The sequence below is a fragment of the Felis catus genome, chromosome B2, assembly GCF_018350175.1.
Source record: "Felis catus isolate Fca126 chromosome B2, F.catus_Fca126_mat1.0, whole genome shotgun sequence".
Taxonomy (NCBI): domain Eukaryota; kingdom Metazoa; phylum Chordata; class Mammalia; order Carnivora; family Felidae; genus Felis; species Felis catus.
Window position 1 is genome coordinate 31,550,538 of NC_058372.1, and position 18,180 is coordinate 31,568,717.

Here is an 18,180-nt window from a genome sequence, read left to right on the forward strand (position 1 = left end):
AGTCCAGATAGGAACTTCTCTCCTGTCACAGGGAAAGGGAAATGAAAGTATTTTCTAAAGTTTCCCAAATGTAGTAATTTCCTGAGGAGAACCAATCAGTGCTTTAGAACTCAGCCATATCATAAGTTGCTGCAAAACACCTGAGGGTGAAGGTGCTATTACAAAATACAAAATGTTTTTATATAAAATGCCTGTTTACCATATATTTATGAGCACCTTAAGAACAACTTAGTATGCCAGCCAGCAAAGGGCAGGCATAACAACATCAGACTTGCTTTTTCCTCTGAGAGAGGAGATGAAAAGCCTAAATCATCGGACCAGACTCTCAGCAGAGACTGATATGGTAGAACTCTCATCTGGACCATTCTTTTGCCTCCAGAAAGTGTATTTCTTAACAGTTTTAGGGCAACACTGTGTTGTGGATCTCTCCCAAGTGATCCAAAAACCAGGGTCAGGGGATGTTCAAAACCCTTGGATGTGATTAGATAATCAGTAATGGTAGGGTTTTCTTCCTCATGATTTGTGAGGGCAGCTGTGGGGCAAATAAGGCATCAGCACAGTAGTGTGGAAATCCACCCTGAGCGTATGTGTCATGACTGATATTCAACAGTGAACTCACCATCAGATGGCCTGCCTCACTGACAGGTCTCTTTTCACTGGTTGTATTCAGATTCCAGCCCTTTCTATGTGTGGTTTAATTGTCCTTATTATGGCCCCGTATGTTCACAAACATCAGGGCCAGAGTGTTTTAACTTTCCGTTTTCTCAGGAGAGAATATCAAAATAAATTCTTAGGAACAGAATTTCAATAATTTATGTCATGAGGACAGCAGTCATGATGTTATGACATGAGGAAGGTTATGGTCAAGCTTTCCTGTAGTTTCTTATCTCTAGTACTGCCAGTAAAATAGATAGTCTCTGCCCAATTTGCTCTACCGTATTCATCAACCTGATTCCTCAAGTGAGGTGTGTCCCCCCAGTCTACTCCAATCTCTGGACATATTTCAAATAGTAGAGATTAGAGTCCATGGTTTCCAGTAACCACCACCTATGGCATCTCTAACATCCATGTATAGTTAGGGGAATGTTGAAACTAACTTTCACCTCTGATGTTCTCTAAATATGGTACAGTGCCATGGATTCCCAGCTCTTGGACTGAGTAGTCCCTCTGGGACACTAGGACATGGAGGTGAATCTTAAAGCAATAAGAAGCTTCTTAAGTGAAACTCTGTCACACAACACTGCCAAAATCAGGCATTCTCCATGGCATGACAATTTACCATCTCTTAAGATGGTTTATTAGCCCTGAATTAGCATCCCCAGCTGTCACAGCACAGAGGAATCATCTGTCATTAGCTCTCACTTTGGTGTGTTTCCATTGACTCTCCTCTCACTATTAAGCTTCAAGCATATCTCTTTCTAGCATTTGGGCTGAAATGGAAGAGTCTGTGAGTAAATTCACAACATTCTTAAAAACCTGATGTTTTGTGTTGTTATTTGGTTGTGTGTTTATTTGATTAAGAACTTTATTTCTTTATCTAATGAATGAAGTGCTTCCTTTCCTGAACCATTTACAAGAGCTCTTCCCTTAGTAACAGATGTGCCATCTCAAAAGGTCTTCGTGATTGGCTGTACCTTAAGTGATTTGAATTTTTAATGTCAGACCTTCTCTTTTCTTCTAGTCTTGTCACTTCTACCCCAGTCTAAGGCTCTACTGCCCCCATCAAAGCACCAAAGAAGAAAATGGCCATAAATGGAGTCCTGGTGCTAGGATTTCTTATCGTGGCTTTCCTGATGTGTCCTCAGGAATCCGGGGCTATCAAAGGTAGGTGCTGAGAGAATCAAATCTAGGGATATGAGCTCTGAAAGCACTGGAGAGATGAACAGTAGACACTTGCAGGACAATCTTTGAAGTGATCAAAATGATGACAGGTATTATGTTGCTATAAATCTGAAAGTATAGCAAATTGTAGTCTGGAGGAGTGCTGCCATTACCATTAATTGAAGTCAATCACATGTAGTTTAGAGAAGGAAAAACTGAGTTCTATATCGACTAATACCATTGACTTTGATGTGTGCCAAATGTGAGGGAGGAGTAGGTTCTGAGAAGCATTAATAAGCTGCTGTCTGGGCTTCAATGTCTCGTACTGGAAAAAATGAGTGCCATTACAAATTTCAACCTCACATACTTTTGGGGGATTCAATGAGAAAACAATATGAGATGTTCTCAGCTCCTGTACTTAGCTGAATACATGCTGGTTAAATTTTGGCATGTGAATCTTATCAGCATATTTTGAGCACAGATATTATATTGATAATCACTAGAAAGGAACATCGCCCCAGAGCAAAAATCTATCCAGGGAGACGGAATGCCAGGTACCTGATATGAATTGCAGTATATATGTGTATAGATATCAGAACATTTGTTTTCTAGGTAAAGTGAATACAATCTTGTATGTCAATTTTATATCCATTGACCGAAGAGAATTCAATATTTCATTTGATTCCAGAGTTCAGGACATAGCCTTTTAAAGAGTGTCTCCCTATTCTTAAAACTGCAATAGTCTGAGAGATTTACACAATTAAGGCTGAAGTCTATTCAATGCCTGGGAAAATACAGTGAGTGATCAATTCCTTTTTAGCAGCTGCTGGTGAATTTCCAAAGAGTGGATCACTTCACAGCTTGTAACATGGAGCTTAACAACAGCTTCACAAGACTGAGGGAAATTCATCCCTCTTTCCGTTCAATCCACCCTCTCTAACTCTGCCCCTTTATTTCTGCCTTAGAACTCTGTTCAGCCTGGATGTCCTCAACCTGACCCTCATCTTCAGACTCATCCCTGCCCTCCACCACTCCTTCACTCTGTATGGTTCCACTCCGTATGGTTCCACTGCTCCTGCCAACATGTTTTTCTCACATACTGGATTCTTCTTACTCTCTTCCACCTGGTACCCACTCTGACACCCTTTCCTGCCTTTTCAGAGGAACATGTGATCATCCAGGCTGAGTTCTATCTGAAGCCTGACTCATCAGGCGAGTTTATGTTTGACTTTGATGGTGATGAGATTTTCCACGTGGATATGGAAAAGAAGGAGACAGTGTGGCGGCTTGAAGAATTTGGACGTTTTGCCAGCTTTGAGGCCCAGGGTGCCTTGGCCAATATAGCTGTGGACAAAGCTAACCTGGACATCTTGATAAAGCGCTCCAACAACACCCCAAACACCAATGGTAACTTCTACACCGCTAGACATTGGAATCCTAATGTTGAAACAGATGCTTTGGCTTGTGTTACATTTTTGTGACTGACTTTCCCTCCCAGGGGCCTAGAGTCGCCATCAGCAAGCCCCTACCTCTCATGCCAAAGGCCCAAGAACAATGTATGAGTTTATTCCTTTCCTGAGGTGCTCACATCTTATCCTCACCACCCACAGTGACTCATACTGTGAGTCATTGCCCCAAATCTATGCCAGGAGAGACAGGAATAAAATTATACCCGTTACTTAAAGTATCCCAATATATCTTATACCATAACATTGGTTCCAATTCATGGGGGAGAGTATCAGAGATAGGTATCTGAGACTGTGGCATAGATTCTTGGGACACATTTCCAATTGCTTTTTCAAAAGCTTCAGTGGGAGGGAGAGGGCATAGCCTAAGCAGGGAGGTCTAATTTCTGTCATGTGTCCCCAGAACCTCCCGAGGTGACAGTGCTCTCAAACAGCCCTGTGGAACTGGGAGAGCCCAACATTCTCATCTGTTTCATCGACAAGTTCTCCTCACCAGTGATCAATGTCACGTGGCTTCGAAATGGAAAGCCTGTCACCACAGGAGTGTCAGAGACCGTCTTCCTGCCCCGGGAAGACCACCTTTTCCGCAAGTTCCACTATCTCCCTTTCCTACCCTCGGCGGAGGATGTCTATGACTGCAAGGTGGAGCACTGGGGTTTGGATGAGCCTCTTCTCAAGCACTGGGGTATGGACCATCCATCAATCTCCTTCCTTCTATGGTTTATTCCCATGATGCTTTGTCTGGTGCTTTGAGACCCAGAGTACTGTAACTCATCCATAACCATTGCTACAAATCCTATTCCTTGTCTTATCCCATTATTCAGCTCCCAATTGTTAATCTGCATTCCCTTCATATATCATTCTGTCTTCCTCTTATTTAGGTGACTAATAACTCTTCATTGACTAAATGTCTACATTTGCATCTAAGTGCTTTTCCAGACCATGATCATTACTTCTGTACCATACTCTGTTTTATTTTCCCCAGAGTTTGATGCACCAACCCCCCTCCCAGAGACAACAGAAAATGTGGTATGTGCCCTGGGCCTTGTCGTGGGTCTGGTGGGCATCATTGTTGGAACCATCTTCATCATCAAGGGCATGCGCAAGGTCAATGCTGGTGAACGCCGAGGGCCTCTGTGAGGCATCCACAGGTGGGTTTAATGTGGGCAGAGGAAGACATACATGGAGTTTTCCAAGGGTAGAAAACAGCATGGGAAAGAGGATTATGATGCCTTTAAAGTGATAGGAAAGTCATGGCTCTTGCTAGGATATCTTTGCTAGGATAGAGCCGCCAGACATTGACATCATCTGGTATCCCAAAGCTTCAAGATCCCTTATTTCTTTCTGTACGTGTGTACCTAGACCAAAACTTGAGTCTTGGAGATTATCTCCACTACCTAAGACCATTGTTTCACATCAGAGTATTGAATCCAAGTGTTCAAGGAAACATTTGGGCACTTCCTGGTTTATATTTCCTGAGGCAGACCTTCAGTTAAGAAGGGTTTCCAGAGTTTGGCTCACTTGGGGTTAGGGCAGATTCAGTGCATGAAATGAAATTCTCTTGAAGGTCAATATCTATATTTGCTTCTCTAATCTGAAAAGTGATGTTGAAACTTCCAAGAGAAGGTAAGGCAGTACTCTGCTCATTCATCCTTACTCAGAGTGTAGGGGATGCAGTTCATGTTGGGACAGTGGTATTTAGGTTGTGTTTACTGGACAGATGTGAGAGGAATGTTATGAGGCTTTTCCAAAACAAAGGATTAAGGGAGAAGAAAAAGGATCTGAAAAAAGAGCTTAAAATACTCCTCTTAATCTTTAGTAACCATGTATGTCTTTCTACAGGCAATGGCTTTTCCCAAAGAGAAGATCAATGAAGAAATTTGTGCCTTGAAAGTTTTATAAGCCTGGCAATATCCCAATTGCTCACCTCACTGAAGACAACTATTTTTCAGCATTTTCAGCCCTTTAGCTATTCCAAGAAGAATGATGCCTTCCTGATCTGTCCAGGCTCTGCTGTGGAGTTATTCCCTGTTTACTGCCCTTCTTGGGTCTATTTTTCTCCATTTTCTACCATCATTTGATCATCACCATGTGTTGCCTCTGGAATAGACCCCAGAGGATCCCTTCTCTGCCCGGAAACACTTTGAATGTTCAATTCAAACATCTCTTCACACTTATTGCTTGGGTTTCTCCCAACTGTGATTGTGTTTTTTTTTTTTTAAGCACAATAAACTTTTGGTGTTCTGAGGGAAAGTTTGGTGTGTAAGCCAGTTCTTCACAGAGACTAGAGAATATATATGATTCTTTCTTCTGAAATGCGTGAATGTTGAATGTCTGTGATAAGTTCTGTAAGTAATCAGAAATATCTAGGTTCATTAGGACCATGCCTCACTTGTAGCATCCATAAGCAATTCGGTTGCTGTGATCCAGTCCCCCCTATGGAAAACCCTAGAGTAGAGTTCATTGGGAGATCTCTACTTAGCAATGGTTTCAGGATCTGGTCTTGGTTCTTGAGTCTCCAACCCAATGATATATCTGAATCTTTGGTAGAATGAATGCAAAGTGTAGGGTTTAGCCTCAGATAATGAATAAGACTCATGATGGGGAGCAGGTGGGAGTGGAGTAGGGAAGAGAAGAGTAAGAGTCATATACCTTACAGAATTTATGTATCAGTGACACTCATTCCAGGTTTAAGGAAAAATAGGATTGGACATTGCGTGTCAGCATTACCCATCTAATTAACATGGTCTTGGATACCTGTTTCATCACCTGGAGAATGGTCTGACTTATTCCTGGAAGACTCTTGTATTGCATATGTATCCCTGAGTAGAAACCCCCGGTAAAAAGTGGGAGGTTGGACAGGACATGACATTTAGATGGACTGAAAACATGTTTGAGACACAGAGGGCTATTGATCTTTATCTATGAAACTCTTACTAAGTGGTTACCAGGGCCTAGCCGATACCTTCCAGATTAATTATCCTGACAGTTTGCTAGAGTGGCAAATAAGGGCAGTTGCAATGATGTCAATTTGGGGTTCAACTTACTCTACCTTTGTTATCTGTGCATTCACTGGTACCCTGCTTAACTAACCTATCTGATTCCTTTCTTGAAGATACTGATGGCAATTTTTCCCACACTGAGTTATTATTATAAGAATCAAAGGAAAACTGCAAAAAGATTAAGTACAATGCATAGAAGTAACAATGCTTCAAGAATTATAAATTCCATTATTTTTTCTCAAAATTTCAATACCTGATGATAAAAATCCCGGAAAAGAACAAATCAAGGCAAGATGACTTTGAAGGGTAGCAGAATACATCACCCCAAAATATACCACTTAGCCAAAAAGATCCTTTAAAGCTGAGAAGGTGGTCTTGGGTAATCAAATTGTGTTAGATTGCTTATTGGCTGAAGAAAGAGTCTGTGCCACAGCAGATACCTCCTGCTGTTCCTGGATCAACACCCCTAATATTACAGACACCCAAATACAGGAAAATGACAAACAAGCTTCTTGGCTAAAACACATCGATACCAACTGGTTTGGTACCTGGGGGTCCCGACTAAGAGACATACTTCAGTCCCTTGGTATTCTCCTGATAGTCGTCATGAAGCTACATTCTCTCAAGGGGCTTAAACACATGTTTATAATCACCAGCAGTACATCAGATGGTCTCACTGCACTTGGAGAAGCAGAAATGGCATGAACGGTGAGGTGCAAACACCTTCCACGAACCTGATCTGATAACCTAAGAGTTTCACAGGGAAACAACAATAACTTCAGCCTGATGGTGACTGAGAGAGTCACTAATGCCAAATTTTTGGTCCATCTCTCATGCATGAAAGGATGACCAGAATGGGAGATGATTGGAGTAATTTTACTAGGAGGCTATTAGACAGAGATGGCTCCAACATCTTGGTAACTTACGTAAGCAAACTGAATCCTAAGCCAGACTCTATTCCTGTAAGTGCACTTGTATCCCAGCCAAATTCACCAATAGCCAACTGGGCTTTTCCAAGTCAGACTGAATAAGATATAGCGAATCAGGTAATTTCCATGTTTTGCTTCTGCATCTGCTCTATGAAAGCCTTTCTCCAGTTCCTGTCAGAGTTCCATCTCCAGAGTTCTTTCAACATTTTTGGTTGGCACTGCCAGATTTGAATCATGCTCTCGAACAAGCACTTGGAAGTTATCTCATGCCTCAGTTTATCTTTCAACACCCGATAGTAAGTTTCTAGTTGTGTAAGCTATTGACTCTTGGTTCCATCTCAGGTCGGGATCTCAGGGTCATGAGATGGAGCCCTCCCCAGGGCTCCACAATGGGTATGATGCCTTCTCCAATTCTCTCTCCCTCTCTCTTCACTTTTCCGCTCCAGCACTCTCTCTCTCTCTCTCTCTCTCTCTCTCTCTCTCTTCCTCTCTCTCTCTCTCTCTCTTTCCCTCTAAATTAAAAAAAAATTGAAAATATCAAGTTTCTTTAGTTATGGGTTATCAAATCAAAGCCTTGTGTTTAGAAAGTTGATAACAGGCACGGGTGTTTCTTTTACATATTCCTACTTTTTACTATAAAATAAACAGGTGTACAATAGAGAATACACTAAAACTCAGACACATGGAATAAAAAGAAAACATCTCAGTCGTCTCATAAAGAAACACATATTTTGAATACTTTCCTTTTGAAGAGTAGTTTTAGCTTTACAGAATAATTGGGCAGAAAGTACAAAGTTCCTAATTTGCATGCCCTCCCCCCTCCCCCCTCCCCCCACCACATACAGTTTCTTGTATTAACATGAGTCATTAGTGTGGTACATTTGTTGCAATTGATGAGCCAACATTGATACAGTATTACTCACTGATGTCCATAGTTTAGATTAAGGTTCACTGTTGACATGATACAGGTCTCTGTTTGGCTTTTCCAAGATATCGTAGAATTGAAACCCTACAGTAAGAACTTTTTAGCCTAAGAGAATTCTTTCACTTAGCAATATGCATTTAAGGTTTCACTGTGTGTTTTCAAAGTTTAATAGCTTTTTTAAAAATTGCTAAATGGTACTTCATTGTATAGTTTTTCCACAGTTTATCCATTCACCTCTCGGAGCTCATTTTGGTTGCTTCCAAGTTTCCAATTGTGAACACAGCTGCTATAATCATTCCTGTGCCAGTTTTTGTGTGGATATATGTTTTTAATCCTTTGAGAGAATGCCTATGAGTGTGATTGCAGGACTGCAAGGTAACAGCATGTTTAGCTTTGTAAGAAATCACCATGGTTCCTTCCAGAACAATGGTACCATTTTGCATTACCATCAACAAGGAATCAGATTCCTTACTGTACCACAGCCTGGCTGGCTAGCACTTGATGTTGTGAGGGTTCTCGATTTTAGCCAGAAGGCCACCTTTTAACAACTTCTTATTTTGAAATAATTAGGGTTTCACAGGAAGTTGAAAAGGCAACATAGATTCTGTGTATCCTTTTGCCTAGTTTCCCCAAGTGATTACATATTAAATCCCTTAAATCACTGTAATACAATCTCAAACCAGGAACCATATCGGTAAAATGTGCACGTCCAGTCGTACGCCTATGTTTCATCCCATGTGTGCTTCTGTGTGACCGCCACCACCGGCAAGCACAGAATTATTCCAGTACCACAGAGATCACCCTCGTGCTGCCCTCTATATTCACAACCACTTCCCTTCAGACCCATCACTCCACACCTGACAACCACTAATCTGTGCTCCGTCTCTGTAACTTGTCATTTTGAGGATGTTAGATGGATGGAATCATTCAGTAGAGGACTTTCTGAGACTGGCCTTTTTCACGGGCACAATGCCCTTGAGAGCCATCCAGGTTGTCAGGTGCTCCCACAGTTTGCTCGTTTTCATTGCTGACAGTGTTCCATTGTATGGACGCACCAGTTTGTTTAACTGTTCACCTACCGCAGGGCCTTTTGGTGGTTTCTAGTTTGGGGTTATAGCAAATGGAACTGCTGTGAACATTTGTGAACAGTTTTGGGTGAATGTAAGTTTTCATTTTCTGACATAAAGCCATGAAATGTGATTCCTGGGTGGGGACTTTTTATGTGTATGCGTAGTTTTTAGGAAACTGCCTAACCATCCTCCAGAGGAGGTTGTACCAGTTCACTTCCCCCATCAGTGCAGGAGACTTCCAGTTTCTCTGCATTCTTATCGTTTGGCATAGATGCTATTTCATACGTAAACTATTTCAGTAGGTACATGATATCTCAGCATGTTCTTAATTTGCATTTTCCTCCTGGCTAGTGATGTTGAACATCATTCAATGAGCTTATTTTCTGTATGAATATTCTCTCTGATAAATGTCTCCTCATGTCTTTCATCCATTTTCTAATTAGAGCAGTTGTGTGTGTGTGCGTGTGTGTGTGTGTGTGTGTGTGTGTGTGTTTCTTTGCCTGTACGTTTATTTACTGTGGAGTCCTGAGAGTTCTTAATAGATTCTAGACACATGGTCTTTGTGGCATTTTGGATGTGAAATGTTTTCTTTTAGTAGCTAACCTTTTCTGTCTCTCCATAGGATATCTTATAGAATAGAAGTCTTTAATTTTGATAAAGCCCAACTCATCCATATTACCCTTTATGGGTGATGCTTTGATGTCAAGTCTAAGAACTCTCCACCAAACTCAAAGGTTTTATCCCAAAGATTTCCTCCTATTTTCCTCTGAACGTTGTACACTTTACATTTAAATTCATGATTTCACAGAAGCGCCTGGGTGGCGCAGTCGGTTAAGCGTCCGACTTCAGCCAAGTCACGATCTCGCGGTTCGTGAGTTAGAGCCCCGCGTCAGGCTATGGGCTGATGGCCCATATGTTTCTGATTCTGTGTCTCCCTCTCTCTCTGCCCCTCCCCCGTTCATGCTCTGTCTCTCTCTGTCCCAAAAATAAATAAACGTTGAAAAAAAAATTCAAAAAAAAAAAATAAATTCATGATTTCATTGAGTGAAAAATTTAAAAAGTGTTAAGACTTGATCTAATGTTTTCCTTTTCCTTTTTTTCCCTTTTTCCTCCAATTTTGTTTGCTTTGTTTTTGTCTATGAATATCCATGTGGTTCAACTCCATTGTTTGAAAATACAATCCATCTTCCTCATAGCTGCATTGTACCTTTGTCAAAAATGAGTTGGGGGCACCTGGATGACTCAGTCTGTTAAGCATCTGACCCTTGATTTCTGCTCAGATCATGATTTCAGGGTTCATGAGTTCGAGCCTCGCATCGGGGCCTGCTTGGTATTCTCTCTCTCTCTCTCTCTCTCTCTCACGAGCGCGCGCGCTCTCTCTCTCTCTCTGCCCCTCCCCTGCTCATGTTATCTCTCTTTCTCAAAATAAATAAATAAACATTAAAAAACAAATAATTAAAACATTTTAAAAATGAGTTAGTGTGGATCTCTTTCTGAATTCTCTACACCGTTCATCTCTGTGCCTGACCCTGCACAACCCCCATTAGCCCTGATCACTTGAGGTACAGAAAAGTCTTCAATTAGTGATCATTCAACTTTACTTTTTCCTCAAATTTCATTTTATCTACCCTAACTTCATTGTTTTTTCATAAACATTTTAGAATAACTATCTACAACTAATGAAAATTTTGCTGAGATCTGGATATTGCATGAAACTGGGATATCAATTTGGGAGGAGAACTGACATCTTTACTATGCTCAGTTTTCAGCTGATGAACATGGTAAGTCTCTTCATTTAATTATATCTTTGATTTCTTTCCTCAGCATTTCTGTTAAGAGTTGTACATGTTCTCCTAGAGTTCTACTTCAGTGTTCCTGTTCTTTTCTTTTCTTTTGGTGAGTGACTGTAAATGGTGTTATACTTTTAATTTTTGTTTTTTTTTTTTTACTTCATGGCTGTATGTAAAGATACAACTGAGTTTTTCTGTTGATCTTGAATCCTGTCGCCTTGATGAATTAATTCCCTTCTTAGTTCGGAGGTTTTTTTATGTTGGGAAAACACTTCGTTGGGATTTTTTATGGAGACTATCACAACAAATGAGCATAAAGATTGTTTTATTTCTTCCTTTCTGATGTGCCTGTCTTCTGAACACCTCTCATTCATCCTGTTGATGAAAGAGGGGTCCCCCTCCCTAAATAGCATGTGATAGCTGAACATATAACACTCAACATGGACAGATGAGATCGATAGCAAGTTACTACATATACTCACAGCCTGACACAGAAGGACACTTCATTCCATGTAGAGCCACACGAAGGTTGCATTCAGGAACAGAGTGAATCATCAGGACTGTGGCAGGCAGGCTTTGTAGTAACAAGAAGATGAGGTGCCCCCTGGTTCCCATAGGAGGATGGTTTGGTTGAATAGCTCCAGGGGCAGACAGACAGGGAAAGGAAGCCTGTAGGTTAAGGATCGGGTGGAGAGCAGCTTTTCAGGCTGGTAAGTAGCTGATAGAAGTCCTTCCTTCTGGGCTGGGGAAAGATACCTGCTACAGGCAGGGGCACTCATGGTTATGCTTTTTGCAGCCCTTTTTGAGGCTTTGCAATAAGAGTGAGTGCTCTCTGTCTTGGTGGTGGTGAGGACTAAAGGAGCATTCAAACAAAGGGTTTTGAGAGAAATCACACTTTGGTAAATGCTCCAGGGGACTGAATGCTCCTCAAGTTGAAAGTAGAAGTCCTCAGTGAAGGAAGTCAGAAGAAAGATTTTAAGAGGATTTTACTGAGGATGATTTTAAATGGCCACATGAGGACCCTTTAAACTACCTAATTAGTCTTTCTCTGTATGGCTTATTTCCCTTAGCATAACACTCTCCAGTTTCATCCACGTTGCTACAAAAGGCCGTATTTCATTCTTTCCAATTGCCAAGCAGTATTCCATTGTGTAATAAACCACCATTTCTTTATCCATTCATCAGTTGATGGACATTTAGGCTCTTTCCACAATTTGGCTATTGTTGAAAGCGCTGCTATAAACATAAGGGTACAAGTGCCCCTATGCATCAGCACTCCTGTATCCCTTGGGTAAATTCCTAGCAGTACTATTCCTGGCTCATAGGGTAGGTCTATTTTAATTGTTTGAGGAACCTCCACACTGTTTTCCAGAGTGGCTGCAGCAGTTTGCATTCCCACCAACAGTGCTCTCTGTCTCACTCTGTCTCTTTCTGTCTCTCTCTGTTTCAAAATAAATAAATAAACTATATATATATATATATATATATATATATATATATAAAATTATGATTGGCTCAATGTCAGAGTTTATCTTCTTAGGTGAGTCACATTCCTAATTGATACAGTACATGAACCTTGTTGACAATTTTAAATATCTAGAAGTGGTGTATATGATTGTAGTTTTCCTTCAGGTGAGTAATATGTTCAGTGTTATATTTATGACTTGAAAACTTAACAGCCATAGAATTAAACTGTATAGTCTATTATCATAGTGGGTAAAATCAATTCAATCTCATTTTAGGTCAAAAAGGGAGAAATTCATTAAGAAAGAAGAAGTAAAGAATAAAAAACATCAGAGATATTGTGTATGACATAAAATACACATGGTAGAACTCTCCAAACTTAAAAAGATGAGAAACCACAATGGATTTCAAAAATTAAGTCACATAAGGGCACCTGGGTGGCTCAGTCAGTTGGGCATCCAACTTTGGCTCAGGTCATGATCTCGTGGTTCCTGAGTTCAAGCCCCATGTTAGGCTCTGTGCTGACAGCTCAGAGCCTGGAGCCTGCTTCAGATTCTGTGTCTCCCTCTCTGTCTGACCCTCCCTGGCTCATGCTCTGTCTCTCTGTCTCTCTCTCTCTCTCTCTCTCTCAAATAAATAAACATTAACAAAATTAAAAAAATAAGTCATATATGCTCTATAATGTGATACAATGATATTCTCTTATTTTAAAAAAGAAAAAATAGGAATGACACATAAGACATAAAGTAAAGGAATACAAAAGCAATAAAAAATCAATTTTACCCAAACAGGAAATGTGACAAAAATGATAATGTATCTTAAAATGTACAATGTTGCTATAATAATATTGTTTAAAAATGTTGTCGTAGCCATGAAAATTAATGGTTTAGACAAAAATTTGCTAAAATACATATTAAAAACCCTCAGATATCTGGAAACACTTGGATCATAGGTTATGGCTGACTTTTAATTCTTCACTGAAATTTTCCTTATGTTCACAGGTTTCTGCCACAAACGGATGTTAGGTCAAATGTTAATATTTTCTTTTTAAAAAATTATACCCTCTATGATAAGTCAAAAGAACAGGAAAAACAAAAATTTAAAGAATAGCATGATCGTACGGGTGCCTGGGTGGCTCACTGTGTTAAGCATCTGACTGTGGCTCTGTTCTTGGTCTCACAGCTGGTGGGTCCAGCCCCACGTCAGGCTCTGAGATATAGCTCAGAGCCTAGAGCCTTCCTCGGATTCTGTGTCTCCTCCTCTCCCTGCCCCTCCCCTGCTCATGCTCTGTCTCTCTCGCTCTCAAAAATAAGTAAACATTAAAAAGAAAAAAAGAATAGAATGATTGCAAATAATTTAAATGGAAATTATAATGTAGAGTAGTATAGCATATATGACATGTTTTCTATGGGCAGAGAAACAAATTGGTCCCCAAGTTCTCATAAAATACAATATGAAACATATATAAACCACAATAAAAACCTTGACACGTTCTAAAAGAGAATTTCTTACATGTTCTTCAAACATGATTTTAAACTGTACCAAGAGTGAATAACATCTACATAGAAGACAATATTTCCTGAAATTTGACTGGTTAGAGATTTAGCAAATAATTAAATGAACAGTGTTACATATAATTGTGTTTTACATTTCAATGTTTTTCTTTATTCACCAAAGCTGTAATGTAACTTTTTAAAACTGAAGGTGAAAACAATGAACTAATTATTCACCTCAAAGTTTAAAAAAAGACAATAAAGCCAACTCCATGAATTAGGGAGATTTGAATATTAAAGTTATAATGAAGACAAATCCATTGCGAAATAAAACACTTAAGATCATATAAAATTGTGTGCTTAAGAAGTGATATGACAGATACATGGAGATTTTAAGAATTTAGGAGAATATCAGGTAAAATATCACACCAAACAATTTCAAGTAATATGAATGATTTTGTGAGGAAATAAAAACTGCCTAAATTAATACAAGAAAATGACAGAAATAGAATAGAGATACAAACACGATTACATTTTTTCCATTTAAAATACCTCTAGGAAATGTATCAGACTCATATCAATTTTCTTTCTCTTGATTTTCAAAATAGAAATAATTCTTATACCGTATCAGCTATCAGGTCTTCCAGAGCTTAGAACAGATGGACTTTATTTTATAAAACTAGGGAAGTACTCACACCAAATCACACTTCCCAGCGTACGTAACTAATACTCATCGGAGAGAGTTCCAGCTCACCAGGATCTGCCAGAAAGGAGTTTATTGCTTTTGTCTGGTTCCCCAGTGTTTGCAGCCGCTGCCAGTATCCACCCCTATCTTGCTCCACTCTGGTAGTCAGTGGGACTTCTGCTCATGGGTCCTACAGGACTGTAGCCAATGGAGAAAGCATTCTTAGCCAGCTACCACGGTCAGGGCACAGCAAGAGGCAACTGATCAAGGAGTCCATCTATCTGCCCAGGGGACACTCCTTGATCATCTGGCTCTTTGTGGCCAGGGGCCTTGCATTTCTGGACTGTAACTATTGGAGAGAACATTCTTGGCAGACTAACATCCCCAGAGAGCAGGCTGAAACCCACCCACAGTCTTTCTATGAAAGGGGCCATTTGCTTGTCTTGGAACTTTGGTCTGGGAAACATGTTTGGCTGACATCTAGGAGCCTGTGGAGGTGCACTCAGGGGACAGAGGTCGGTGGGTGTTATCGTTTCCCTCTCCCTCTGCCTCGCTCCAGGGACTCCTGCTCTTGTCCAGAAAGGAACTTGTACACTCAACTGGAATGGCTTTTGGGACTGTCACCCAAGGGGACACAGCTAGTGGCCAGCAGCACTGACATTTGTTGTCCCCCAGCACTGTATGTATTTGTACACTTTGAAACCTGCTGCCTGACTATCTGGCTTCCAATCAGCCTGAATCTAGGTGCCAACTGACACCCTCCCTCTGGGGCATCCACAGGGCTTGCCATACCCTCAAATACCGGGAACCACTAAAATACAATCAGCTGCTTGGACAGTGACCAAAGTTTGAGAGACCATCAAATGCTAGTGCAGGTGTGAAGGAGAAGGTGTATCTACAAGGGGCCACTTCTGCCACCCTGGGTGAAGTGCCTGTTTTATCTGATGCAGAGAAACCAACAAAGAGAGCCAGGCAAAATGAAGAAACGGAATATGTTCCCAAGGAAAGAACAAGATAAAACAGCAAAAAATTCCTTAATGAAATGGAGATTTTTACCTTATCAAAGTTTCAAACACTGGTAATAAAGGTGCTCACCAAACTAGATGAAGAATAAGCACACAAAGAACTTCAACAAAGAGTTAGAAAATAAAAGAAAGTACCAAACAGAAGCATTTTGTACCCAGCATGTTGCTTTTGGGGTCCATCCAAGTTTTTGCATCCATCGGTGGTTTGGTTTTTTTACTACTATTTCATGGGATGGGTATACCACCATTTGTTTAATCAGGACCTATTGAGCAAAATATACCTGTTTGTACTTTTCAACTATTACAAGAAAAGTTACTGTAAATATTTATGTAGAAGATTTTGGGTTTTGTATAAATGTAAATATTCACTTTTTTGAAATAAATGCCTATGACTACAGTCTCTGGATCATGTGGTAAGTACACATTTCAGTTTTTTCATTTTTGTTTGGTTTGGTTTTTTACATTTCCCCCAAGTTTTTATTTAAATTCCAGCTAGTTAACATACAGTGTGATATCAGTTTCAGGTGTACAATATAGTGGTTCAACACTTCGTTACAACACCCCGGGCTCATCACAAGTGCACTCCTTTAATCCCCATCACCAGTTTCGCCCATCCCCCTGCCCACCTCCCCCCTGCTAACCATCAGTTTGTTCCCTATAGTTATCAGTCTGTTTCTTGGTTTGCCTCTGTCTTTTTTGCCCTATGCCTGTATGTTTTCTTTCTTAAATTCCACATATGAGTAAAATCATATGGTATTTGTTTTTCTCTGACTGACTTAATTTCTTTAGCTGCATCCACATCATTGCAAATGACAAGATTTCATTCTTTATTATGGTGTGGAATATTTCATTGTATAAATATGCTACATCTTCTTTATCCATTCTTCAGCCTATGGACATTCAGGCTATTTTCATAATTTGGCTATGTACATAACGCTGCTTACATAGGGGTGCATATATCCCTTTGAATTAGTAGTTTTGCATCCTTTGGATAAATACCTAGTCGTGAAGTGGCTGGATTGTAGGGTAGTTCTAATTTTAACTTTTTGAAGGACCTCAAAATGCTTTCCAGAGTGACTGGACAGTTTTCATTCCCACCAAAGTGCAAGAGGGTTCCCGTGTCTCCATTTCCTTCCCAATACCTGGTGTTTCTTCGGTTGTTGATTTTAGCCGTTCTGACGGTGTGCAGTGATATTTCATTTGTATTACCCCGATGATGAGTGATGTTGAGCATCTTTTCATGTGTCAGTTGGCATGTGTATGTCTTTCTTTGGAAAAATGTCTGTTCATGTCTTCTGCCCATTTTTAATTGGATTTTTTGGTTTCGGGTGTTGAGTTTTGAAAGTGTTTATATATTTTGGATACTCACCCTTTAGCATGTAGGTCATTTGCAAATATCTTCTCTCATTCTGTAGGTTGCTTTTAGTTTAGTTAAAAAGGCAACATTTCATGTATAGTAAACAGCCCATCTATTTACAGAGTGGCTATACACTTTTGAATTCCTCCCAGCAACTTTTGAAAGGTCTAGTTTCCCCACGTCTTTGCCAGAACTTTGTATTGTCACTATTTTCTTAGCTGGTTAAATAGGTGCAGTGATTCCTTACTGTGCTCTGAATTTGCATTTCCCTAAAATTTGTGATGCTGAACATTTTTTCACCTCTTTTCCTTGCCATCCAATATCCTCTACAAGAAGATTCTGTCCCTTGGACCATATATCCATCTCTCTACCAATACCACAAAGCTTTACTTGGTTACTATAGCTATAGAATAACACTTCTATAATCTATGACTGACAAAAATGTGGGAAAATATCCCTTTGTAAACAAACATTTATCTTTTTCTCCCTACCTGATTCCTCTATAATTTAGAAACTTTCAGTGAGTATTCTTAATTTCATGGCAATGATAGTTATTTGCAGAATCTCAGTAAGAATCTATTTCCCTTGTAACAGGAAACATTGATCATACCACCAAGTCTTTGACTGGAATGTCATATATGGGGAAGACATGTACAAACTCAGATAGACCAGACACCTTTGAGTTACTAAGGTTGAATTTTTGGAAACAGTGAAACCCCTTGGAAAATTACCCAGGTATCTTGTTTATAGGGTTCCCAGGAACACGAACAAGTAAGGCTATTACATAGATGCTCAGGAACCTGGGATATTTGGGGGAACCTTGAGAAGAGAGGAATTCTCCCAAATCTAGAGGGATTGCAAGAGAATTTCATGCTAAGTATTTATTTTGACTCTTATCCTCAAAAGCCTACTATAAGCTCAATCTGAAATTCCTTAGGAAAAGTTTTTTAGCAAAGCAGATTAAAAAAATTTATATGGGGGTGCCTGGGTGGCTCAGTTGGTTAAGTGTCCATTTGGCTCAGGTCACAATCTCACAGTTAGTGGGTTTGAGTTCTGCATTGGGCTCTGTCCTGATGGCTCAGAGACTGGAGACCGCTTTGGATTCTGTGTCTACCTGTCTCTCTGCCCATCCCCTATTCAGGCTCTGTCTGTC

General features: G+C 40.1%; 1 protein-coding gene across 1 annotated transcript; it reads left to right on the forward strand.

The window, feature by feature from the left end:
- Positions 1 to 1,666: 1,666 nt before the first annotated feature.
- LOC101088734 (HLA class II histocompatibility antigen, DR alpha chain-like) lies at positions 1,667 to 5,540 on the forward strand. The gene is made up of 5 exons (XM_004001103.5): positions 1,667 to 1,824; positions 2,983 to 3,228; positions 3,691 to 3,972; positions 4,273 to 4,438; positions 5,130 to 5,540. Exons 1-4 carry the CDS (start codon positions 1,743 to 1,745, stop codon positions 4,425 to 4,427), a joined length of 765 nt encoding a protein of 254 aa, XP_004001152.3. The 5' UTR covers positions 1,667 to 1,742; the 3' UTR covers positions 4,428 to 4,438; positions 5,130 to 5,540.
- Positions 5,541 to 18,180: the final 12,640 nt, after the last annotated feature.

Coding starts and splice junctions, on each gene's coding strand:
- LOC101088734 (XM_004001103.5), top strand. CDS start 1,743: ATGGCCATAAATGGAGTCCTGGTGCTAGGATTTCTTATCGTGGCTTTC. Junction 3,229..3,690: donor CAACACCCCAAACACCAATG/GTAACTTCTACA, acceptor ATGTGTCCCCAG/AACCTCCCGAGGTGACAGTG. Junction 3,973..4,272: donor GCCTCTTCTCAAGCACTGGG/GTATGGACCATC, acceptor TATTTTCCCCAG/AGTTTGATGCACCAACCCCC.